Source organism: Lissotriton vulgaris, chromosome 2_1 (assembly GCF_964263255.1).
Source record: "Lissotriton vulgaris chromosome 2_1, aLisVul1.2, whole genome shotgun sequence".
NCBI classification, from domain to species: domain Eukaryota; kingdom Metazoa; phylum Chordata; class Amphibia; order Caudata; family Salamandridae; genus Lissotriton; species Lissotriton vulgaris.
Genome location: NC_141687.1, coordinates 87,920,680 through 87,947,179, shown reverse-complemented (window position 1 = coordinate 87,947,179; position 26,500 = coordinate 87,920,680). Strand labels below are relative to the sequence as shown.

The window sequence follows — 26,500 nt, the reverse complement described above, 5'->3', positions numbered from 1 at the left end:
CACCGAGACCAACCTCATCGCCGCCACCAATGACATCAAGATCCTGATGGACAAAGGAGAAACAGCCGCCCTCAACCTCCTGGTCCTATCAGCTGCCTTTGACACAGTCTGCCACCGCACCCTATCAGCACGCCTTCATGACGCCGGAATCCAAGAGAAGGCCCTAGCCTTGACCACTTCCTTCCTCTCCGGCAGGACCCAGAGCGTCCGCCTACCACCCTTCCCCTCGAAAACCACTGATATCATCTGCCGCGTCCCACAGGGATCCTCCCTCAGCCCGACGCTGTTCAATATCTACATGGCACCGCTCGCCCACGTCGCACGACAACATAACCTCAACATCCTCTCCAACGCCGACGACACCCAGCTGATCATATCCCTCACCGAAGACCCCCACACCGCCAAAGCCAACCTCCACAGAGGAATGAAGGCCGTAGCCGACTGGATGAAAGACAGCAGACTGAAGCTGAATTTAGACAAGACGGAGGTCCTCATTCTCTGACCCACCCCATCAGCCTGGGACAACTCTTGGTGTCCCACATCGCTAGGCACAGCCCCGGAACCCACAGACCACACACGCAACCTGGGGGTCATCCTCGACTCCACCCTCTCCATGACCAGGCAAGTCAACGCTGTCTCTGCGTCCTGCTTCAACACCCTCCGAATGCTCCGCAGGATCTTCAAGTGGATCCCTCCCGACATGAGAAAAACCGTCACCCAGGCCCTCATCACCAGCAGACTCGACTACGGGAACGCCCTCTACTCAGGAACAACAACCAAGCTCCTGAGACGACTACAATGAATCCAGAACGCCTCGGCACGTCTGATCCTCTACGTCCCCCGACGCAGCCACATCACACCCCACCTGAGAGGCCTGCACTGGCTCCCCGTCAACAAGAGGATCACCTTCAAACTCCTCATCCACGCACACAAAGCACTAAACAACACCGGACCTACATACCTCAACAACCGACTCAGCTTCCACATCCCCACCCTAAGCCTCCGCTCAGCCAACCTTGCCCTTGCCACAGTCCCTCGTATCCGAAAAACCACCGCCGGCGGCAGATCCTTCTCGTACCTCGCCGCCAAGACCTGGAACGCTCTCCCTACCAGCCTACGACAGACTCAGGACCTGCTGGCTTTCAGAAGACTTCTCAAGACCTGGCTCTTCGATCAGTAGCGCCCCCCCCCCCCAGCGCCTTGGGACCCTCACGGGTATGTAGCGTGCTTTAGAAATGCAGTGATTCAATAATTGATTAACTGGGTGTGGTGGGCAATGTCCACCCTTGCCACGGTTGGTGTTTGGTGCTTGAGGCGAGCAGACACTACATGCGACATCCCTTTGGGAAATTTTTTCCATATCAGTGTTCGAGGACCTGGCTGTATCCCTGAGTATCACAAAAATAGAGACACAGCCAGTCATATTCTCCAACATCCAGTATCCTAGGGATCTTTCCCTAAATTACCTATGCACTTCACAACCTCAACATTACCCACTTGTTCATCCAGCTTCAATCTGCACTGACTATCAGGGAGTTTCAACATGCAAGATTTAGAATAATCTTTGATTTACTGCAGAATACCAGCTGCCAAGATCTTCTAGGTCAGCTGGATTTACAAATCCTTGAGCTTCGTGTCAATCATCCTTGATTTGCTCAGACACACGCTGAAACTGGATGCAGAAGGATAAAGGATAGTGACCCTTAATTGTAGAAATTAAAGTGTTAGTGTCATATTTGTAAAGTGGAAATGTGATAAGCCTTTGCTTATCAGCATAAACCCACTTGACAATATTCATACAGAACATTTAAACAGCAAGTCCTAAAATGTATGGTATGTTAAAGAGGGAAATCACTTCATGTGAGAATGATTAATTGATTTCTGTCTTAATATCACAGGTGATTCACACACTGAACATGATGAGCCCATCAAGATAAACAGGAAGAGAAAGCAATGTCCTAGGAATCCTCGGGAAGCAGAACAAAATGATTGCCTCGGGACAGGTGAAGCAGCTATTCTAGATCATTACAGTTCATTACAAGCCACGACTTCATTCTCACGTACTCAGAGGGCATTTGTTGAAAGCTTAATCAGTATATTTTCATGTGAAATTCATGCCACTTTCTGCTAGGGTAGGCCCCTTCCTCACTAGCTCATGCTAAGTCATTAAACAGGGAAGAGACACTGCTCAGTTGTAAATCTGAGCTGTGAGCAGCGGTGGTATCATTCTGTGAAACCTCTGAACTATATTGCTTTCCATCACTTGCAAGGATGGATAGCTTTATCATGTGTTATAAAGGTATTTACAAATATGCTAAGAAAAATCACACAAAAAGAAATGTACAGGTAATAACAAAATACATCTTAATTATCTTGGCTACTAAGTTACAAAAGGGAGGTCCTATCTGGTTTTCAGGCAAGCCAGAAAAAACTGTATTTGTTAAATCAGGTGGGTCCAGCATACTTGTCAGATGCTGGTGAAATTGCAGGGAGGGCATTGTAGAACATTTATGATTTAGGTTCCCACACTTTCTTTAGGCTACTTTGTCCTAGAAACTCCACATTCCATGAAATATCGATCAGCTGCAGACTGCGTTCGTAATGTGCAAATGTGGAACATATTGATGTAGGTTCCAGCACTTTCTTAAGGCTCCCCTGTCCTAGAAAACTTAAAATGCTTTAGTATAAACCTCACACGCGTTATGTGTGTTTGTCACAATAACAAGTCCTCCCACAATGCAAGCCCATTACAGGTCATCATTCTACGGTTTGATTAATTACTTGCTACGTCTGAGGGCACAAGAAAGTGCTACAGTGATGATGATAAATCCAATGAGTTTGCGTGTTTCCCATAGACATTATCATGGTCTGGTTACAGACGTTCCCTATGAGGCCTGTAGTTTGTTTTGAAATATATTAGAACTATTGTGTAACAAACCACCAGACAGGAAAGCAGGCAAATGTGTACATCTTACTGAGTTAAAAAAGTACTGATACAGACCATTAAAATAAAAAAAAAAACTTTTGTCTAAAGAGTATCAATTTACCAATCCTGACACTGCTTTGACCAAAGAAGGAGAGTCCAGGGCTGGTTTGATGGAGGATCTTGATGTGAAACCAGGACAAAGTAACCACCTTTCCAGTCCAGGTAAAACACTGATTCTATTATTTGACTTTGGAAGATGAATATATCTTTGTGATGTTAGATTTTCCCTTGATGATCTATTTCCTCTTTCTGTATTTACATGTGAAACGTATTCCTTACCACTTACATGTACAGTGCATCAGAGTTTGTAATCTCAATACACTTAAAGGTTTTTATGAAGTCTTTTACATGATCTCCTCTTAGAGTTTTGTTTCACGGCACGGGAAGCCCCTCCTTATAGGCTGCAATACTGAATGCACCAATCTTCCACACAATGGGGCTGATTTAGAAAAAAATGCAATTTAATAATAATTAGTAACTCTCGTCGAAGTTACATTCAGTCTGTGTACAAGAAACAATAGTGGTAAAAGTAATTTGTCAAATGTATGGATAGATGCAGGCGGCAAAAAAATTAATTTGTCACCCAAACAAATAAAACTCTATAGTTTGGGTGCCAAGAGCTGGCAGTATAAATATGCAGTTGTTAAATGTTAGGAGATGTGAGCCCTTTGAAACAAGTTTGTGCACCACAGACCATATATGCCATATAAATAGCAGCTTAAAATAAATTAGCTACTAAAACATAGATGCAAGTCTTGTGCAGCTTGTCGGCCATAGATAGAATGTTTTTCTGATGATACTTTAATTATTCTAAAATACTGTTTTATTTTTAAATCAGCTTTCCATGTGGAAATGCTTTTTAGGTTATTCAGTGGAGAAGTGTGGCTCACCGGTTAGAGGAGGCAGACCCGGACGCAGAGGTCAGACCCGGGACCATGGTTCAATCCCTGCCGCGGCAGGGTCTTGAGCTCAAAAAGTCCACGGACTCGATAATTCTCGCCTCGGTTCCTACTCGAATCATGGGTTCACACTCTGCAACTCTGGGCAATAGCTTGCTTAATCTCCACTACGGCCCCACCCCGCGATGGGATGCCTGGCTTTCACCTTGGAGATGCCCAGTAGGGGTTATCTCGCAGGGAAAAGCCAGGACGGGTTCCCAAAGCAAGCGCCTTGAGACCTTACGGTGAAAGGCGCTATATAAGAACATATGATTTATGATTTACGTACATACTGGTTCCTCGTGGGATATTGGTTCTCCCTTTTGTGCAGTAGTGAATGGTGCATGGTTTATTTTATTTGTTTTACGTAGTGCTCACATTGCCTCAGGTACAATGGCAATAACGAGCAATCCATGAGACCATTTGTGCAGAATGGACTGAAGGATATTAACTATTGGAATGTTTGAATGCTTTTTGAAAGGTATGTGTCTTTATACATACTTTAAACTTTAAGGATTCAGCCTCTTAAATTTCAGTAGTTGATGATGCTATGTTAACCTTTAAGATTACAGTGGTCTCTGAGCAACCTTAATGCTTTACAGTTTAATAGTTGAGTGTGTATGGTTAACCCTTAAGGCTACGGTATTTGATAGGGCTTGGTTGGCCCTTACAGCTGCGGACCCCTCATATATTCACGTTGGTTAAGTGAACCGTCTTTTGTAGAATTGATTTTTGGTGATATAAAAAAAGTTTGTAGTCCCAAGTTCTAATGTAATATCTTTTACTATTCAATCAGTGAAATACAAGGTATATCATCATTGTCCTGAAAACAGATGTACTTTTTTTTTGTTTTAAAACAGATTTTATTCATCAAAATATCACATGTAATGCAGAGCTCAGCGACCCAGAAACTTCTGCAGCATCAATGTACATGAATTGAATTTGACCATTTTCAAGTATATTCAGGAAAGAATGAAAAGCAATACACTTAGAGTATAAACCCCAAAACTTCAACTCCCGCCCCCACCCACCCCCGTCGCACCGTCATCTATTCCAGAGCAACCCATTCGAACAAAGATCTCATGTATACAGTCATATCATTTCATCTCCTACAAAGTGATAAAGCAGCCATACATCAAAGAAAGGGATCATACCAGGTTGCAGTGGCTCCAGCTCCAGGCCCTATAGTCTGTCCAGCGCTTCCAGATTTTAAAGTGTTTTCAGGGACACCCTTTGGCCACAACAAAAATTGGAGCTTCCAGACCCATACAGAATTCCAGGCCATTTTTCCAGGCAGAAATAGAAGGTGCCCCCGATGCCTTCCAGACAATAGCACTATCCCTCTTTGCTAGGGTGAATCCCAAAAGCATAAGATGGCGCTTAGATATGTTGCCCTCAATCCCCTCCATGACATGCAGGAGAACCAGCTTTGGTGAACAAGAAGGTCCCACCCCAACACCTCAGAGGGGCAGGCCATCACTCCCCTTCAGAATCGCACCAGTGCAGACCAGTGCCAGACATTATGGAGCAGGGTCCCTTATCATATTCACATCGGAGGCACACAGGGGAAGCCACCAAGCCCGCCCTCCACAACCTGACCCAGGTATAATATACCCGATGGAGATATTTGAACTGGATAAGCCGTAGGCTCACTGCAATGGCTGCCCCGCGTGGAGAGGCCAAGGCCTCTGTCCAATCTTCCACAGATGTACTTTTGAGCAAATAAAGATGTTGGTTTCTAAGAGCACTGTTCGTGCTGTGATGTTGATGCTGTACAGAGAGTCCGGCATATCAATTGACCAAAAAAATGGCCTGAAGAATCCACACATAAACAAGTTAGAATCTCCTTGAAGAGAAACCTTGCATGATGATGTCCTGTGTGCTTGGGATTTGCAAAACGTAGTGCCAATTTCTTTACCTAATGTGAATGTAAGATACAAATTGATGTTGGAATCTATACAACAAGAGCCAGGCTTGCCGTAGAAAGGCAGTTCATAGATGCTATTCTAACAGGCCTTGTTAGTTACTATGATCACCCTATTATATTTGCCTCCTACCACCTGTCTTTGTTAACACATAGGCATTGCATACTGCCCGACAGATGAGCAAGAGGCCTTATCCATGAACCATCAGCATAGTGGAAGGATAGATTGCAATCCCTCTGGTGAGTATAGGGTTATTTTCTACTTGCTTATAAATATGCTCTTAAAATATGTTGAATTGTATTTTAGTTTTTAAAGTGTGCTGGTTGTGACATAACCAGACCTGTGCTTGATTGATGTGGTCTTTGATTGCTTCTGCTATTGCCACCTAAAAGTGTGCAAATTGATGTGGTTGTGGCAATGCTGAGAAGATACTACATAACTTGAGAATGAGGGGTTTCTGTAGGCTCCTCTTGCATCAGCCCTCTTATATATCTTTGTGTTCCTTTTTGTAGCATGCAGCTTTCATAGAAGAGTAACTAACTATCTTTTGAATTGTGAAGTCTTTTGAATCTTGCATTTCTATAAACGTCACTAGTCTCTTTCTACAAAACAGTGTATGGTAGCTCGGAAGTCCTCAGTAGCTTTTTCAGGAAATGTGTCTGTTAAACTTGGCATCTTTTGGCATGTTTCCCCAGAGTTTTTGCTTTCTGACTTCCCGGTTTTGACTGTTTTTGCTGGCGTAATGTTTGTGCGCACTTTTTGCACTGCTGATCAGTGGTAAAGTGCAGGCGCTCTCTGTGCTAATTTTGTTATGGATTGGTGTTTCCACAATTGGATATTTGATTTACTTGTTAGTCCTTAGTAAAGTGCACTGAGTGTGCCAGAGCCTGTGATTCAAAATGCTACTCGTGGGCCTGCTGCACTGATTGTGCCACCCACGTGAGTAGCCCTGAAAAGGTATCTCAGACCTGCCATTGCAGAGTCTGCACGCAGTTTGTAACTGTTATGTCGACTTGGCCCGTGCACACACTGGCCAGTCCCTAACCTTCCCTTTTCTTACATGTCAGGCACCCCTAAGGTAGGCCCAAAGTACCTCTATGGGCAGGGTGATGTGTATGTGAGAGGTAGGACATGCCCTGGTCTGTGTGGCATGTCCTGATAGTGAATTACAGACCATTTTGTTTTTCACTATTGCAAAGCTACCTGTTCTCCTAGGTCAGAATGGGCAGTTTGATTATAACATTTTATAATCCTAAACTGACCCAGGGAACAAGGCAGAAGTTTGAGTTTAGTATGCCTGAACTCAGGATGTTAAAATACATCTTCTAGTAAAGGTGAGTTTAGAAAGTATTTTCTTGCTCAGTCATCCCATGTGCCTCTGCTGGAATGTGGATTGCCTGCCTGGGTTTCGGATGATCGAAGGCTGGGGAGCAGGACGACTCCAGATAGTCTAGGTAAGGTCAGGAAAGGGTCAGGAAAGGGCTGAATAGGCCTGAATAAAACCAGGCTGCAATGGGAGAAGGGGGAGGAGATTTCCTTGCACCTCAAAGGGCCTGGTCTGCCTCTGACAATGCCCTCTCCACCTCCTGCCAACACCTTCTGTCTAGAAAATCAAATGATTTTTGGATACAAATACTGGGGCCCAGACTCCTGAACTTTAGAACTCACCTGGATCAAGAAGACTGCCAAGAAGAAGAGCTGGAGAAGCTGTGAGGAGGAACTACCTCTATGCTGTGTGCTTTGCTGGGCTGACCTGCAGTGGCTGCATTTGTCTTGGGCAGTGAAAGGCCTGGACTGGACTTTCTGCAGCCTATTTTGTGAGTCTCTCCAAGGGCTTGAAGTAGAGCTTGCCCAATGTTCAAGAAGTCTGAGGAACAGCAAAGACTTCAAGCTCTCTTGCCCGCAGCACTGGGGACTGTGTTTTATGTGCTGTATCAGAGGAAAATCAACTACACGACGCCACTGCTGACTCCGGGTCCTGAAGGCACCGCAGAGGGCACCGCAACCTTGGTCTCACCGACGACGCCTGTCGCCGCCGCCGCCACTGAGCCGCTGCTGGCACCGCGACCTGTGGGCACCACACTCCGCACCAACTCGCTTCATCCGGAAGCCTTGGCACCGCAGAGAGCAACGCTGCAATGCCACACCGCGACCTTGGTCTCATCGACAACGCCTGTTGACGCCGCCACCGAGCTGCTGCTTGTACTGCTACCTGTGGGCACTGCACTGCCTTGCTTAACAAGGACGCCTAGGCCTCCCTGATGCCGTCGCTCCATGCCGAAATCAACATCGCTGTTTGCAACGCGGTTCGAGGGCACCGCTTGTAAGTCACACATAGCACCGCCCTCATCCTGCACCGCAGCCTTGGCCCACCTATGCCGGCACCATCGACTTCCGCTCATCAGCCGACGACAGCGCTTCAGCAACGACGCCGCCGCTGCTTGCACCGTGACCTGCTAGTACCGTGACGAGCATCGTCGTCATCTCATACCACGACACTGGTCTCACCGACGGCGCCATCCGATGCAGCCACCGAGCCGCTGCTCGCACCGTGACCTTGGGGCACCGCACGCCGCACTGCTGCACTTTGCACCACAGCACCCGACGCTTGCTGACACCAGCGCTCCTGATTCAATCAGAGAGGAGCTCGACATGCAAAGCGAGTGACTCCGAGGGCCTCTTCGCCCTGCATTTCTCACAGGTACTGTTTACAGGTCTTCCCGACACCGTAGATGGCCCGCAACTCTGCAACCAGCCAGAACTGTTGGATTTGTTGTTCACGACGCCGTGGTAGCCCTGGACAGAGCTGTCAATCAATCAATCAATCACAGAATTTGTAGAGTGCACTACTTACCCGCGAGGGTCTCAAAGCGCTGGGAATAAAAGGGGGTGGGGGTGCTGCTATTGGTCGAACAGCCAGGTCTTGAGTAGCCTCCTGAAGGTCAGCAGGTCTTGGGTCTGTCGTAGGCTGAGTGTAAGGGTGTTCCAGGTCTTGGCGGCGAGGAGGAGAAGGATCTGCTGCCGGTGGTTGTTCTTCGGATGCGCGGGTCAGTGGCGAGGTCGACGTAGCTGGCAGTTAGGGACGGAGAAGAAGAGTTGTCTGTTGAGGTAGGCTGGGCCGGTCTTGTGGAGTGCCTTGTGTGCGTGGATGGGAAGTTTGAAGGAGATTCTCCTGTCAACGGGGAGCCAGTGTAGGTTTCTCAGGTGGGGGGTGATGTGGCTGTGACGTGGTAAGTCGAGGATCAGGCTTGCAGAGGCATTTTGAATGTGTTGCAGCCGTTTGAGCTTGGTCAGGGCTCCCGCGTAGAGGGCATTTCCATAGTCGAGTCTGCTGCTGATGAGGGCCTGGGTGACTGTTCTTCTTGTATCTGTCGGGATCCACCTGTAGATCTTGCGGAGCATGCGGAGGGTGTGGAAGCAGGAGGAGGAGACTGTATTGACTTGCTTGGCCATGGAGAGCGTTGAGTCGAGGATGACTCCCAGGTTGCATGCGTGGTTGGTGGGTGTCGGGTTGCTCCCAGTGTTGTTGGCCACCAGGAGTCGTCCCAGGCTGAAGGGTTGGAGCTGAGGATGAGGACCTCCATTTTGTCCATGTTCAGCTTTAGTCGGCTGCTCTTCATCCAGTCGGCGACAACCTTCAGTCCTTCGTGAAGGTTGGGTTTGGCGGTGAGGGCGTCCTTGGTGAGGGAGTGTCGTCGGCGTAGGAGATTAAGTTGAGGTCATGCTGTCGGACAATGCGTGCGAGTGGGGCCATGTAGATGTTGAACTGTGTCGGGCTGAGGGATGATCCCTGGGGTACGCCGTAGATGATCTTGGAGGCTTCGGATCGGAATGGGGGGAGGCAGACTCTCTGGGTTCTGCCGGAGAGGAAGGAGGTGGGTCATTCCAGGGCCTTGTCTCAGATCCCTGCGTCAAGAGGACGTGCGCGTAGAGTGCGGTGCAGACAGTGTCGAAGGTGGCGGAGAGGTCCAGCAGTATGAGGGCTGCGGTCTCACTGTTGTTCAGCAGGGTCCTGATGTCGGTGGCGGCGATGAGGGCGGTCTCAGTGCTATGGTTGCTGCGGTACCCTGATGGGATGGGTCCAGGATGCTGTTTTCTTTGGTGTATGGGGTTAGCTGTCTGTTGACAATCTTATCGATGACCTTGGCTGGGAACGGAAGCACGGAGATGGGCTGGCAGTTCTTTAGGTGTCTTGGGTCAGCCTTTGGTTTTTTGAGTAAGGCGTTGATCTCGGCGTGTTTCCAGCTTTCTGGGAAGGTCGCGGTCTCGAAGGAGAGATTGATGACGTTGCGCAGGTGGGGTGGATGGAGCCATCTTCAAACATGGCTTTGTTGAAGATTTGGTGCGGGAAAGGGTCTGATGGGGAGTGGATCTATCAACATTGAGGAACTTTTTTTACATATAGTATTGTGGATTTTGTGTCTTGTTTTAATAATCTAAAATATTTGATATTTTTCTAAACTGGTGTGGTGTCCTTTTGTAGTACTACTGTGGGTTATGTGCAAATGCTTTACACACTGCCTCTAAGATGAGCTTGACTGCTCGTGCCAAGCTACCAAGGGGGTGAGCAGGGGTTATTTTAGGAGTGTAACTCCCTTATCCTGACTAGAGTGGAGATTTTCGCATGGCTTCGGCCCTTGCCTACTAGAAATCCCATTTCTAACATTGGTGCGGTGAGGATAGGACTTGTGTTTACACTTGACTTGCAGTGATCGGTGTGTACTACTACCATATTGCAGACCATTACGTGCCACATACTAGTCCTTTTTATTTTTTGATCTTGCCAGTTAGAACTTGCTACTTCGTCATGCCGGAATCAAGAGCATCATCCGTTGCATCCCTGGAAATTGCCTTTGAGGAGGATAGATTGGAACTGTACAATATTAGAGAATTGAACTCCATTTGCAAGAGCCTAAAAGTCCAAGTAAGAGGCCTCACTAGGAAGGACGAGCAACAAAAGGCGCTGAATGCCTGGTTAGCAGCCAGAGATGCAAGTGGGCAATCTGGCGATCTTAGTGGAGAGGCGGAGGGGCCTATTTCTAGGGTGGATGTGCTTTTGGGAGGGGGGGAACCCTTCTGGCCAGGCAACAATAGCCTTTCCCCAGAGGAGATGTAGGACAGGTAGGACGCAAGGAAGTTCGAGTTGGCAAAACTCAGGCTAGAAATGAAGGAGAGGAAGATGATATTTGACCATCAACAAGGTCTTAAGGAGCTGGAGCATAGAAGTAAGCCCGGCTCAGATGGTGGCAGCAACTCGTCAAGACAGGCAGTCAGAATATTGCACATCCCTAAGAATGTGGGCAAGGAATTCAAGAAGGGGGATGACATACAAAGAGGGTTTCAGGGTACGAGGCAGCAATCCACATGAATGGGGTCCCTGAGGAGAATTAGGGAGCAGGATTATGGCCTCCCTTCCCTGAAGAAGCGAGGGACACTTTAATAGCTTTGGGTAAGGGGTATCACCTCACCTATCCAGACATGAAGGACGCCCTCCTCACTTAGTATGTTCTCACTCCTGAAAAGTTCAGTGATCAGTTCAGGTCCAGTAAGAAGTTGTATGCCAACACTTGGTTGGAATGTGTGGATGTGTGTTTGCTGGTCACTGGATGGCTGGGTGAAGGGCAGTAATGTGACAGATTATCAGGGGCTCTACAATTTGATTGCATGGGAGCACTTTTCCAGTCCATGTTTTGCAGATCTGCGCCAGCACCTAGTTGATAGTAAGCTGACTGACTCTAGGAAGCTTGCTATGGAGGCTAACCGCTGGGTGAGTACCCGCGTCCACAAGAACGCATTTGGGGAGAATCAGCCAAAAGTGGGCAGGGTCCCCAGCAAAAAAGTGGGGGAGGGGACAAGGGTAAAGCACAGGAGTTCTCTAAAGGGCCTCAAACTAACACCCAGGGTAAAGGTTACCATCCCCCCTGGAGATAAGAAGCAAAGGGTCTCGTCAGGAAAGCCTGCTGAAATCCGGCCCGCAAATGTTTTGCCTGTGACCAGGTAGGGCACATGAAGGGGGACTCCAGGTGCTCGAAGGAGGCACAGCCACCCACTGGTGCACAGATCAAGGTGTTGGCTAGTGTAACGCTTGAGGAGGAGGAGGAGTACCCACAGGAGGGTGGGGACCCCTCAGAAATTACCCTTGTATTACTAGGGGACTGAGATGGGCCCAGGTGCCCCCTAACACAAAGAAATACAGCACCTGGGTGACCATCAATGGGAAAAGGGTAAAGGCTCTTCGGGATACTGGAGCCAGTGTGACCTCAGTTTGGTGTTACCTGGTCTCTGAGAGGCAGGTTGTCCCCAGGGCATTTTATCAAGTAATTGCAGTCGACAATTCAGAGCACCAGTGTCTGTTTGGCACAGGTTCCCGCCGAGTGTGGGGAGGGGGGTCCTCAGGTCCTTTGAGGGAAGTTGTGAGCCCTTCCGAGCCTGTCGATTGTCTGCTCGGTAACGGCCTGGAGCAGTCCTTGTGGAAGGATGTTGAGCTCAGGTCCCTCTTGGAGATGATTGGGTTGCTAGAGTGGACATGCGTGTCCACTCGGTCCATGGCGGCCGAAGAGGGTGATCAGAGGGACCCGGAGCCTGAAACAGTGGCCCAGGACCCTGCCAAGAGAAAGGGCCACGGCCCGGGAGGAGGCAGACCTTCAGGGGGGCGCCCCAGTGCCTACAGGAGAACAGGTAGCCGAACCGGGGGACATCTTTGAGCTGACCCATTGGCAGCAAGAAGGGGGTCCCACCAGGGACGAATTCTGCCAGGAGCAGAAAGAGTGCTCTTCTCAGGAGAGTTTGTGGCAACAGGCCTCAGCCCAGGCGACTGGTGATCAGTCCGGGTCACATTGGATCTACTGGGAGAATGATCTCCTGTACAGCGAGCCTAAGGTCCCGGAACCTGGGTCAGCCCATGTGCTGGTGGTACCCCAGCGCTTCCAGACCTTCATAATGGGTGTGGCTCACTGCGTGCCTTTGGCAGGACATTTGGGGCAGGACAAGACCTTTTGACAAGCTTGTCACCCACTTCTTCTAGCCTCATATGCGAAGGCAGTCGGATGTGCATTGTCGGAGTGTCAGGAAGGTCAAAGCTCCTCTCCAACCATTCCCCGTTGTTGGGACACCCTTTGAAAGGGTAGGGATGGACATTGTGGAGCAACTGGATCCCAAGACAGCCATGGGCAACAGGTACATCCTGGTCTTGGTGGACCATGCCACCCGGTACCCGGAGGCAATCCCTCTTAGGACAACAACGGCGCCAGTGGTGGGCCGGGCGTTAATGGGGATCTTTTCCCCCGTGGGGTACCCCAGAGAGGTGGTTTCTGACAGGTGGACCAACTTCATCTTGCAGTTTATGACATCCCTGTGGAAGGAGTGTGGTGTTACTTACAAGTTCACCACCCCTTACCACCCCCAAGGTAATGGTCTGGTAGAAAGGTTCAACCAGACTTTGAAGCGCATGATGAAGGATCTCACCGAACCCATGAGGCGTAAGTGGAACGTCATCTTACCGTGCCTTCTCTTTGCGTACCGGTAGGTACCCCAGAAGTCTCTCGGGTTCACTCCCTTTGAGCTTCTGTAGGGGCACCCCGTTCGAGGACCTCTATTCTTCGTGTAGGAAGGCTGGGAAGCCGCTCCCAGGAAAATCCCCCCAAAATTTGTTTAGCTACATGCTGCCCTACCGAAACCAAACTGCCAGCTTCAGGAAACTCGCTCAGGCGAACCTTGAGGACAGCCAGGAAGAAATGAAGAAGTGGTGCCACTCTGGTCCAGTTTCACCCTGGACAAAAAGTGTAGGTTATGACCCCAGTGGAAATTTGTGCCTTGCAGGACCAGTGGACTGGGCCCTTTGAGGTGGTGGAGCGTAAAAGTGAAGTCGCCTACCTAGTGGATTTGCAGGCTCCCCAGAACCCTTTACAGGTCCTCCAGGTGAACCGCCTCAGGCCCCACTTCGAGAGGTCCAAGTGAGCATGCTCTTGGCGACGGAAGACGCGGAGGAAGTGGAGAGTGAGCCTCTCGGGGACCTCCTATCTGCCCAAGACGGTGATGGGTCGGTGGATGGTGTGATCCTCTCCCAGACCCTGACCGCTGAGTAACAGAGCGAGTGTCGCTAGTTGCTGGAGCAGTTTGCCCCGCTGTTCTCCTTGACCACAGGTGTTACTCAGGGGTGTACCCATGATGTGGACACCGGTGACAGCCCCCTTGTGAAACATAAGATTTACAGGTTGGCTGACCGGGTTAATGCCAGCATCGAAGAGGAGGTCTCGAAGATGTTGGCGTTAGGGGTGGTTGAGCCGTCCAGCAGTCCATGGGCCAGGCCCGTGGTCTTGGTCCCGAAGGCCACAGCTCCCGATGCCACACCAGAACTGCGGTTATGTGTGACTACCGGGGACGCAATGCCGTCACTCGGACGGACGCACACCCCATCCCCCGAGCTGATTCGCTCATCGATCGGTTGGGAGCTGACATATTCCTTAGTATGTTTGATTTAACGTCTGGGTACTGGCAGATTGCTCTAACCGAGGGGGCTAAGGAAAGATTTGCATTCTTGACCCCGGAAGGACATTACCAGTTCCGTGTGATGCCCTTCGGGTTGAAGAATGCCCCTGCCACCTTTCAGAGGTTGGTCAACCAGGTGTTGGCCGGGCTGGAGGAATTCAGCGCGGCATACCTGAACGACATTGCGGTGTTCAGTTCCAGTTGGGACGAACCTCGGCAGCACCTAAGGGAAGTGTTGAATGCGCTGCAGAAAGCAGGCCTCACGATTAAGGCCAGCAAGTGCCAGATGGGGCAGGGTTCAGTGGTGTACTTGGGACACCAGGTAGGGAGCGGCCCAAGATTTACACCATTCTGGCTTGGGAGCCCCCAAGACCCAGACAGAGGTGAGGGCCTTCCTAGGACTCACCGGGTACTATAGGAGGTTTGTTAAGGGATATGGCACCATTGTTGCCCCCTTAATGGAGTTGACTTCCAAGAAGCAGCCAAAAGAGTAACACCCGGCGTTCTTTCCCCTCACAACCGTGGTATTCCTCCATTCCTAGGTATCTGAAACAGGGTTGTAAGAGGTTGGAGCTCTGCTGGCGTCAGAACTACTGTACGAGAGCAAAGGCGACCCTACGACTAGCCCAGAGAGAATACTACACGGCTATTAGAAAGGCGAAGAGTGACTACTTCGGGAGGATTATGTTGGCTCAGAATAATAGCAAGGAGATCTTTGCTATTGTCCGGAGCTTCCTTTCCCCCTGTGCGGAACAAAGCGTGCTACCTGTATCGAACGAGTGGTGCGAGGAGCTCTCCTCTTTTTTTATCGATAAAATTGCTAAGATTCAAGAGAGTGTTGGCCCTGTTTCTAGGCCCACTGAGACTACCTCTCCTGAACCCTCTTAAAACCTCCCTGTAGGACCCGCCCTGTTCTCCTCATTTCTGCCCTTTACTGAGGCAGATGTGCTGGCCCTCTTGAGGTCTCTGAAGTCTGGCTCTCCAGCCGGCTCCTGCTCAGGGCGGGTCTTAGCTGGTGTAGCAGAGGTAGTTTGTCCAGCAGTAGTGGATATGGTCAATCTGTCCCTACGGTCTGGCTACCTTTCTGTTCAATGGAAGCGTGCTAAACTACTCCCCCTCCTGAAGAAACCGACACTGGACCCTCTGCTGCCGGCTAACTATCGGCCCATCTCTCTGTCTTGTGTATTGGTTTCACCTTTGCACTGTGTTAGTTGGCATGTGCTAGTTAGAATTTTAAACACCATTTTTCCTTTCCTGCTGCCTCTGCACACGACACATTTTCTATTAATGCTTTTCGCCTAGTTGGGTATTTTGCTTTACACGAGAATAACATGTTTGCTTATAATATCAGTCTTGCTTGGTAAGCTATGTCTACAGTGAGTGCCGAGGCATTCAATGTTATTTCAACACAGCTCTTATTGTTTGGATTGATCAACGCACAGAGTAGACATAATATGGATGCAGCTGTGGCCAACTTTGGGTTTGGGCGCAAATTATACTGAACTGCGCAAGGCAGGAGAGACACACTTGATGAATATCCGTATGCAGAGTGTTGGTGTAGGAGATGATGTGATCCATTCCTGCTGAACCCAAAGGTATGGGCCCGCCCTTCTAAAACCCAAAGAGACCTTCTGTAGATATAATATAATATACTAGCTAGGGAGGGTAAACTGAGGTTCTATTTAGATCTGTTTCCTTTAGCATTTTAACATGCTTTCACCCTTTGTATTTTATGGAATAGTAACTATGCTGTTAACCTTGATCTTTATAATATGTTTGCTTGTATTAGCTAAGAAACTGCGTTTGAGAACCCTGCATTAGAAATAAACATTTCAAACTCACACGTGTCCTCATTGACTCCTCGTTCTGGATTGATATGTTAGTATAACGAAAGAGTGTTCATGTGTTCAACGTTTCCGGAGGTGTTATAAGTCCATGTTCTGGGTTGTCTAAATCATTGGGGTTTTGTAAGTACCAATGAGACACTGATTGCTAGTCTGGTAGGGGATTTTGGATACTAAGGTGAGTTTTGGCACACCCTAATTCACTGAGGTGCTAAGTCTCTATGCACAGTTCTGTATAGGAGCAGAAATCCCTGCTACATGGCGCCCGATCGTTGGTGGTCTTATTACATGACACTTGAGTAGTACTTATATCGGTCCTCAACACCCTCCGCTATTGTTTCCGGAAAACAGTAGTGTTGGACAAACCTGCCTATATTAGTATAGTTCCTTTCAAGCCTGATTCTTTCAAAACGGTTTCCTTGAATTACTACCCAGTTGTGCTACGTACTTTTTGTTGTACATTTCTCTTTCTGTGTCACTATGGCCGCGGTGGACATTCCGCAACATAGTCACATTACGGTGCGCAATCACTTGCAGAATTACCATGCCCCCGTGGATGGCATGGCCGTGATTATGGTGGTGAGTGCAGAGCTAGCTTACCCGTACGAGATTTTCTACTATTGGGTGACCTTCCCGGCTGTGTTCGACACGTACACTCCCACTGCTGTGCCGCAGGAATATGCTCCATATAGGACACATGAAGTTCCGATTGATGCTTGGCAGCACCGAGTTTGGTTTAATGGCGCCCTACCCCACTCCTTGATGGCACCGAGGTTAGGTCCTTTGTCCATTCCAGGCGCTACATGGCCTGTTTTGGCTGGATTTACACCGCATCCCCAACATGGAGCGGTTGCCGTTGCTGATTTGCGGCGGTTACATACAGTTGAGATTAATGTAATTAGGTCGTTGTTTTAATACATTACCCGCAATCTCCTGGGCGGGGCCCCAGGTGGTGTGGCGCTTCCTGCTGGACAAGGCAAAATGAAACTTAGCCCTGTAATGGTCAACGCTGTGATGGGCAAGCGCCCCCAGGATAAGGATGAGTTTCCTTTCTGGCTTGCCGAGAAGTTTGACCATCTGGAAGCAGTATTTCCTAACACGACTCCTGGTGAGAAACACAGGATTATGACAATTAGCTTGCCTAAGGACTTGACCAGAAATTGGTGACTGAGTCGTGGGGGAAGATCTTCTAGCAGCAGTTTATGCGAGGTGCTTTGGCACTCCGTCCATGACTGTCCTTCCGACGGTCATTAAACGTGTTCAAGATGAGCACGGACCTGAGGCTGCGGTTGAATTGGGTATGCGCCTATGCGGCTCCTTTGATGTAGTTTCCGATCTCATACTTGCGAATGTCAAGGGGGATGCGGTGAACTTTCAGGTGTCCAATGCATTGCAAGTGGTTCCCGATGCCGACAAACCCCATCAGTTACCGAGGATTATTGTGGCGGCTTATAAGACCGTGGGTCGCAAAAGCGTGGGAGTCAAGCCATTCTCCTCTAAAAAGAAAAAGCAACCCCAAGGGCCAAAGTCAGAAAATGACGAAGAGCCCAAGACCAAAAAACAAAATTGGCCAAAAAAACAAAAACAGGGTAAACAACAACAAAGCAGAAACAGGAGTCTCGTCCTGCGTCGCCAGTGCCTGCGCCTACAGAACGTATTTATGACTTGCGCGATCGCGCGACGATACAATCACCTGATCGTTTTCAGGTTTCTGAACAACGCTCTCCTCGTTCTTTTCAGGACACATCGGCCTCATCGACCGGTGGTGGAGGAGGCGGCAGAGGTAAGGGTGGCCAGCAGGGACGCGACCAGCCCCGCCCGAAAGACGGTAAAGGCAAGCAGGACGATTCAACACCGACGAGACCCCAGTTTCAGAAGAAGAAAGTTGCCGCTTTAACAGCCAGATATGCCACAGAGAGTGAGAACGCAGCTTCGGAATCAGACATGGGCTCTGACCTTGCTGGACAGCGCGGCGGAGATTACCATAGTGCGAGAGGCCCTGCATCCGGTACTGAAGGTGACAGCAACTGATCGATATGTTGTTGTGGAGACAGCTGATACTAGAGTAGCTCCCCCTGATAGACTTTATGAAATAGTCCTTTTAATTGAAGGTGACATACAACTTACAATCAAAGGTGTATTTTGGGAGAATCTTACGACTACATATGACATTTTGTTAGCGGAGGCTGACTGGCCCCCGCCTTTTGTGCTCGCAGCTCCGAGAGGGGAGGAGGTGATACTCCCTAGTTTCGCGCACACGGGTTTCAAAGAGCATGCACTAAATTTTGCAGAAGAGTGGGCTTAGGCTCTTGTGCCGGCTTTGTACCGTACACAGTATGGTTGGGTTTAATGTTCCCCACACCATGAGATTCCTTTACGGTCTATGCCACAGCCTCAACCTCAATATCCCATCCGTCGTGAAGCTCAGGCTTCCGTCGCGGAAATCCTTGAACAATTGGAATATCAAGGTGTGATTGAAATTTGTGTGTCACCGTTGAATAACCCTCTTTTCACTGTGACCAAGCCTGACGGCTCGTACCGTTTGGTATTGGATTACCGGCATTTGAACTTGCATTGCCGTACCTGTGCAGTACAAAATACTCAGGGCTCAGCTCTTGTGATGGTCTTGTGCATAAACGTTTTAAAACTACACTTGACATATCCAACGTTTTTTTTGCCCACAATTTGGACGACTGAGTTCCCAGTGGACCATTTTACCTGTGGCGGCAAACAACTCCACTATACTCGTTTACCTATGGGCTATAAGAATAGTCCTGGCGTGTTTGCTGCCCGTATAGTCTCTCTTTTAGAGAGAATAGACACTGATGTGTGTTCGTATGTGGATGACATTTATCTCACAGACGACTAGCTTTGGGCGCATCTGTGTCGAGGTGACTGCATAATTTGTAACTTTGCGGACTTCGGTTACAAATTTAACTTTGCAAAGTCACACATTGCAGAGTATACAGTGTTGTTCCTGGGCTATGAGCTCAACAATGAAGGGAGAGGATTGGCTCCTCACTTCTTGGAGAAATGCACACAATTGCGCGCTCCTACAACTCTGAAAAAATTACAGTCCTTGCTGGGATGTTTGAATTTCGGGCTTACTTATATTCCCGAATATTCCCAGCGTATCAAGCCTTTGTATGCTCTGATACAACCTACTTTTACCAAATCTTTCTGGCTGCTGGAACATTCAGCTATTTTGCAATCTTTGCAGGCTGATCTTCTAGAATCTAAATTCTTACTGAAACGTGATAACCACACCAACCTGGTGATAAGAATCATCCCAGGGGCGGTGCGTTTCACGTACCTTACTTTAAACGAAGGAGGCGCACAGTAACTATTGCTTACAAGTCAAACTTGTACACTTTGGCTGAAATGCGGTTTTCCTCTGTGGAAAAAGTTTTGACAGCAGTGCAAATGGCGATTCTCAAGGAACGTGCACTGTCGCAGGGAAAACGCATGTTGGTAGTAACCCCGTTACCTGCATTAGAGGCAGTGACAAAAGCCAGTGTACCAAATTCTAAAGCTTTGCACCCTCGATGGATACAATGGGCAGCATCTTTGACGTCTCCGGATGTCACGTTTATTTTTGATGCCTCCTTACAGTTGCAGGAGTTTTTGCAGTATGAATTTGTTCATCCTGCCCCTTTGGCTCTGCGGCCTTTGGAGGACTTCCATTTCATCATATACAATGATGGTTCTGCGCAGGTTGCGCATGGGTCTAAGCACGCATACGTTTCCGCCATGGTGAATGACGAGTTCAAGGCCAGAGTCGTGCACACGCAGACTCTCGAAGACTGCACCGCACAATTGGCAGAGCTTTGTGGTCTGATGATTGCATTGGAGTACGCTGATCCTGGTGTGTCAACTCTTATTGTGAGTGATTTTTACTACTGTGTCCAGTCTCACGATGAAAACCCTTTCTTTTGGATTCAGAATGATTTTCGTGATTCCAAGGGTAGCACAATGAAAAATAAAATGATCTGGGTCCGAGTGGCTGAGCTTAAAGAGCAGTTGCTGCTCGTGTTTGTGATTCACACTCTCGGTCAGCAGCGCGTGGGAGGCCACGCTGTTGGCAATTCGTTGACTGATGAGGCCGCGAAATCAGCAGTATCGACATATTTGGTTGTAACAATTACACGTTCCAAAAGTAAGATTGATGATGATATCTTGGCAGCTGTTGCTGCAACTGAGAAGGGAGGTAAATATCCAAAAGGATTCCCTTCGAAGTATTCATACCACTTAAGTCCTGATAAAGTTCCTTATGTAAAAATTCCTGACGTTGGGGAGAGATTGCTTCCCAACGCAGACCGCAGGCCTACTCTGATTACAGCGGCCCATGAAGGTGTTGCTTCTGCGCATTCGGGCGCTTCGGCTACTGTAGCTCAGTTACAATCGCGTTTCTGGTGGCGGGGACTGTACAAATAGACGCGTGATTATGTCCTTCAATGTGACATTTGCCAGCAGATTAAGCCTTCAATGCTGCGCGTCCGCCCCAGACACAGTTGTTCGTTTCTAATAAACCCCTTGCGTGTGTTTATTTAGATCACTGCGGTCCCTTTTCTTCTGATACTGCGTATAAGTACATCTTAGTAGCAGTTGATTCATGCACACGCTTTGTGTGGGTGTGGCCTCACCGCAGCGCTGATTCACGAACTGTCATAAGAGACTTGCGTACCTTTGTAGGGATTTTTGCCTGTGGTACCTTCCATTCGGATCAGGGTCCGGCTTTCGCCTCTAAGTCGTATAAGGATGCCATGACTTTTTTGGGGTTCCAAGTCAAGTTTTCGTCTCCATACAGACCTGAGGGTAATAGTGTTGTGGAACGGATGAACCGAGATTTAAAGCAGTCTTTAACGGCTCGAGTTATAGGCACTGGCAGGAACTGGCTGGCCCATCTCAATGGCGTGCACCATGCTCTTAATAATCTCCCTAGAAGGTCTCTGGGTGGACGGACCCCATACGAAATGCTCTTTGGTATCAAGATGTATGTACCGGTCCTTGACGGTCTAGACTTGGTGGCTCAGGCTGCCTCCTTTAACATAGATGAACATTGCAATGTTTTACAGGATCTACAAAAGACAAGAGACAGTCTTGCAAAGGAACATTTGCCCTCCACCTCTTATGATGCGTTGCAGATCCCGGTAGTTGGCTGACTACCCCAAGTTGGAGAACTGGTTCGTGAGAAGATCGAGAACAAGAAAGAATTTGGTCCCTCTTATCGAGCTCCGGTTATTGTGCTTGGTGTGAGGGGCACAAGAACAGTCATTTTACCACCACTTCTAGGTCGTAAGGAGAACAGGTATATCTCCATTGACAATGTCAAGATACACAGAGTGGCCGATTCTTTTTAGTAGGACACTGGCAGACTCATGTCCTTTGATTTTGAGAAATTCTGTTTTGGCCCCGGTTTCCAATCCTGTGCCTGATGTTGCTCTCGAGTTGCCTGCAATTTCCAGTCCTATATTGAGTATACTGCCTGGTACTCAACATGATGATAATGAAATATACTTATCCTACGGTCTTATCGATGCCTAATTTGCAAACTCGCTTGGCTACAGAATCCAGATTTTCATTTGACACTGCTTCCCACACATCTAAAAAGCCCTCGAAGATTTCTGTTTTGGCAAGACTGTTTGAAAAACATTTTTTGATTCCCCCTTGGACTTATATTTGGATGGTGATTTTTTTCGGTTTACCTTTTTATGTCGATTGGTTTTGTATTTAATTTTTTCCGTCTCATCAATGGACACTATGTCGAGGAGAGAACTGACATTCGACATATCAATGTAACTTTGGCTCCCCATTCCTCATCGCACAGAGTGCAGAGAGACTTGGCTTTTTTTAACATCACAGCTTGGCCTGTCTTAGATGGGTTTGTATTCAAATTCATGGGCCCACTGAGGTTAAAAATGTCCCTAATGTGCTTGGAGTGTCTATGGGGGATGTGGTTAAACAGAATATACGTTCAGATGATTGGGATGTCCCAGAGGGCTGACTGGGTAGCGGGGGCCATCTTAGGAGGGGCAGTGGTGATACCAAGGCTAGCGCACCAGTCATTGCGCTCCCAGCCCTATATAAGAGACGCCCCATGCGAGCTTGCAGCGGATGCTAGAAACCCAGTGGCAGTGGGTTCGAGGCTGCTGCGGTCGCGTGTGGGCTTGCCTCGTTATTTTAATTGCTGCACTATTTTAAAACTGTTATTTTTTGTTCCTACCTTGCTGCTGCCTGTCCTCCTTGCTCTTCTCCCGCTCCCCTAGCCCCGGTCCGGCACGGCTGAGTGCCGAATGTCCCGGAGGGCTGACGGGGTAGCGGGCGCCATCTTAGGAGGGGCAGTGGTGATTCCAAGGCTAGCGCACCAGTCATTGCGCTCCCAGCCCTAGATAAGAGACGCCCCATGCGAACGAGCAGCGGGCGCGCCGGCGGCACGCCAAAGGCAAGCGCCCGTCCGCGGCCGGCATGGGCCAGGGCCCCTTACTATGCCGGTTTTTATACCTATTCCTCAGCCCAGGTACACTCCCTTCAAGATTCGTGGCCACTGGGACCCTCCACCATTGCCCATATCGCCTCTCTTGGGCTTAGGCAGACTACTCCCACTCCACTTCCTTTACCCCACCTATCTTACTCGTCCTCCCCTCACCACCCCTCACGGGAGCAACACTCCCCTATTAACGCTGTCTCTGCCATTCGGTCTGCCTGCTGAACACTAGATCGGCCGTCAAACACTATCATGAATTATTTGTTTTGCTTGACACTCACAAACCAGATCTTCTGTTCATCACAGAGACCTGGTTTTGCCCCGATTCTCGTCCCACTCTATTAGCGGCCCTCCCTTCGCCCTAGTATGCGTTGCCCTGATTGCTCGATCAGAATTCCATTTCCAGCTGTTATCAACCCCTCCCATCAAATGGGATGCGGTTTGATTTCAAATTCATGGGCCCAATGAGGTTATAAATGTCCCTAATGTGCTTAGAGTGTCTATGGGGGATGTGGTTAAACATAATATACGTTCAGATGTTTGGGATGTTCAGGCCGTTGAATCCTTGTTTTCTGATTTGGAATATTATGCTGCCTTTGATGCTGAAGACAAGACTTGTACTTAGAGTCTGCTAATTACGGTGATCTGTATTGTTATCAACATTTTGGCAATCACTACCTACATAAAGCTAATACCAGGAGGCTCACTGTAAATTACGCCCAGTGGGAACACTGTCCTGCTCCTATACAAGGCAGCTCTGCTACCTTTTTGAAAAGGTTCACTTACTTTACAGATTTTAATCAATCTAATCCTAACGCCTTTTATTTAAAATGGCTGAGAAATCCATTTCCAAAGTTAGACTTACCGATATCAAATTATAGTATTCGAAGTCCTTTCTAGACCAGTTTGCTGTTGGGGGCTACGAGTTGTGGAAGGATGCAATTGACCTTTTATCAGTTTGGGGTTCTAAAAGCTGGCTAGTGCAAGGCACTGAGGCTTTGCATCCCTAACCATATGTTGTTTTTTAATTCTACTATTTCACAGACAACATGCTTTGGATTGGCTACTCCTAAAAAATTAAATGCTCCTTCTTTTCCTGATTTAGAGGATTATTCAGGTTGGGGTAATACTACTAAATTTTCTGTGAGAGAGTTACAAACTCCATTATTGAATTCCTCCTTTAACATATCCAGTTTGGATCCCGAGGGCTGGTTGCTCTGGCACAGAAGTGCTGATTCATGCCAGGATCGTTTTCTAGGTTTTAAAAGTGGCCATTCTGTGACTACCTATTCTGTAGGCAAATTGTGTCAGAACTGGCTCAAACATTCTACCTTGGCGTCCGTTAAACTGCATTTATCTAAACTGACTGATGATGTTGATCTGAATGATTTTATTAAAGGCCCGGGTAAAGATAGATCAAAAAGATGGATATATGCTGTTTATAACGAAATCTGGAAAGCTTCCCAGGTTGAGGCGGCTACTCGCCTTAGGGCTATAGATCAAGCTAATTTAGAAAAAGTGCTAGCAGTTGTAGATAACAGCATTAACACGCTCTCTTCTCGCATTTACACATTAGATAATATTGTGTCATCTGTTGTAGATATTGTGCAGGATGAAGTGTCCGCTTTGTACCACGGTCAGAATCAGTTGCGTTCCATTAGGCAATTTGCATGGACATTGCAGACGCTAAAGGCGGGAAAAGTGCTGTGGCATTACATGAATACGTCATCCTTATTTGCCCCTTTTAATTTGACTGACAAGCAACACTTACTATCAATGAAGGATGCTTCTTTTTCCATGTTACACATTGAGAAGTTAGAGCCTTTACCGTTTTCTGTGGCGGAAGCCAATGCTGCTACGTGGCTTATTCATGGTTTAATAACTCTGCCGTTTCCATTATTTGCATTTAAAAATTGTGTCAAGTACTTTGCAATTGGCAGATAAGAGCCTCTTGGAAGTTCTAATCTCCATAAAGCCTGGTCGCTTCCTTTTACATGTAGATGTCTTAGGGAGGGAAGAGAAGCTTATTTGAATGGTGAAGAATGCACTGAAACACCGGATCATTCCTTTATGTGTCGACATATCCAATTACATGGCTCTTGCAACCAAAACAAGCCTAATTTAGCCTGTGTTTTGAAAGGTACACCCATGCCTGCAATCGTTCCCACATTCAAGTTGCTGGCTAACGGGAGTTATTTACTTTTGAACAATGCTAGATGCTAGAAACCCAGTGGCAGTGGGTTCGAGGCTGCTGCGGTCGCGTGTGGGCTTGCCTCGTTATTTTAATTGCTGCACTATTTTAAAACTGTTATTTTTTGTTCCTACCTTGCTGCTGCTTGTCCTTCTTGCTCTTCTCCCGCTCCCCTAGCCCTGGTCCGGCACGGCTGAGTGCCGATTGTCCCGGAGGGCTGACGGGGTAGCGGGCGCCATCTTAGGAGGGGCAGTGGTGATTCCAAAGCTAGCGCACCAGTCATTGCGCTCCCAGCCCTAGATAAGAGACGCCCCATGCGAACGCGCAGCGGGCGCGCCGGCGGCACGCCAAAGGCAAGCCCGTCTGCGCCCGTCCGCGGCCAGCCGGGGCCCGGGGCCCCTTACTATGCCGGTTTTTATACCTATTCCTCAGTCCAGGTACACTCCCTTCAAGATTCGTGGCCACTGGGACCCTCCACCATTGCCCGTATCGCCTCTCTTGAGCTTAGGCAGACTATTCCCGCTCCACTACCTTTACCCCACCTATCTTACTCGTCCTCCCCTCAACAACCCTCACGGGAGCAGCACTCCCCTATTAACGCTGTCTCTGCCATTTCGGTCTGCCTGCTGAACACTAGATCGGCCGTCAAACACTATCATGAATTATTTGTTTTGCTTGACACTCACAAACCCGATCTTCTGTTCATCACAGAGACCTGGTTTTGCCCCGATTCTCTATTAGCGGCCTTCCCTTCGCCCTACTATGCTATCCGTGCTGACCGACCCACGGGGAAAGCTGGTGGCGGCGTTGCCCTGATTGCTCGATCCGAATTCCATTTCCAGCTGTTATCAACCCCTCCCATCACATCGGTCGACTATTTAGTCGTCCGTTCCGCCTCCTTCCAAACGCCTCTGACCTGTTTGCTTATGTATCGCCCCCTCATTCCACGCCTCACTTTATCCCCGCTGTGCAGGAACTTCTGGCCACCCTGGCCGTGAACCACTCCGCCGTTCTTGTACTAGGGGATTTTAACTTTTGGCCGTCGGACCCTGCAGAGGATCATATGTCTAAAGATTTCTCTGAATCTCTTCATAGCCTTAATTTTTTATCTCATGTTCACATCCCTACTTACACTCATGGTCACATCTTGGACCAGGTTTGGTCGCTTAATTGCCCAGTCTCTTCCCCCGTAGTTTCACCATGTGCCTGGTCAGATCACTCTTTAGTTTCCTTCATCCTTCACCCTACTATTGTTATAAGACCCTCCCTTCAAAAGAACACCTGGGCGCGCAATTGGAACCACGTTGACATGGCTTCCCTCTGCTTATCTCTTTCTGCCTCAACTCCTGACATTAAAGACCTATCCTCCTCCGCTCTAGCAGATTCCATCAACAAATGGCTTGCTAGTGGGTGCGATCAAGTAGCCCCATTGAGACGCATTGCGGCCAGGCGCGCCAATGACGCAAACCGGTGGTTTAACGCCAAACTCAAAGAGAGAAAGCTTGCGGTTCGGTGGGCAGAGCGCGCCTGGCGGCATGCTTACTGCTCTATACTCAAACTACAATACACCTCACTTCTTAATCTATACAAAAAAGCCATTCTTACTGCTAAGACAAATTACTTCTTCCTGAAGGTTCTCGCTGCT

General features: G+C 48.5%; 1 protein-coding gene across 1 annotated transcript in view; it reads left to right on the top strand.

The window, feature by feature from the left end:
• LOC147729621 (uncharacterized) overlaps positions 1-26,500 on the top strand; it is a 259,655-nt gene that overhangs the window by 141,239 nt on the left and 91,916 nt on the right. Inside the window, exons 12-14 of the mRNA XM_086954017.1 lie at positions 1,899-2,003; positions 3,035-3,148; positions 6,005-6,088. Coding sequence (XP_086810143.1) covers positions 1,899-2,003; positions 3,035-3,148; positions 6,005-6,088 — 303 coding nt within the window. The remainder of the gene's footprint in view (positions 1-1,898; positions 2,004-3,034; positions 3,149-6,004; positions 6,089-26,500) is intronic.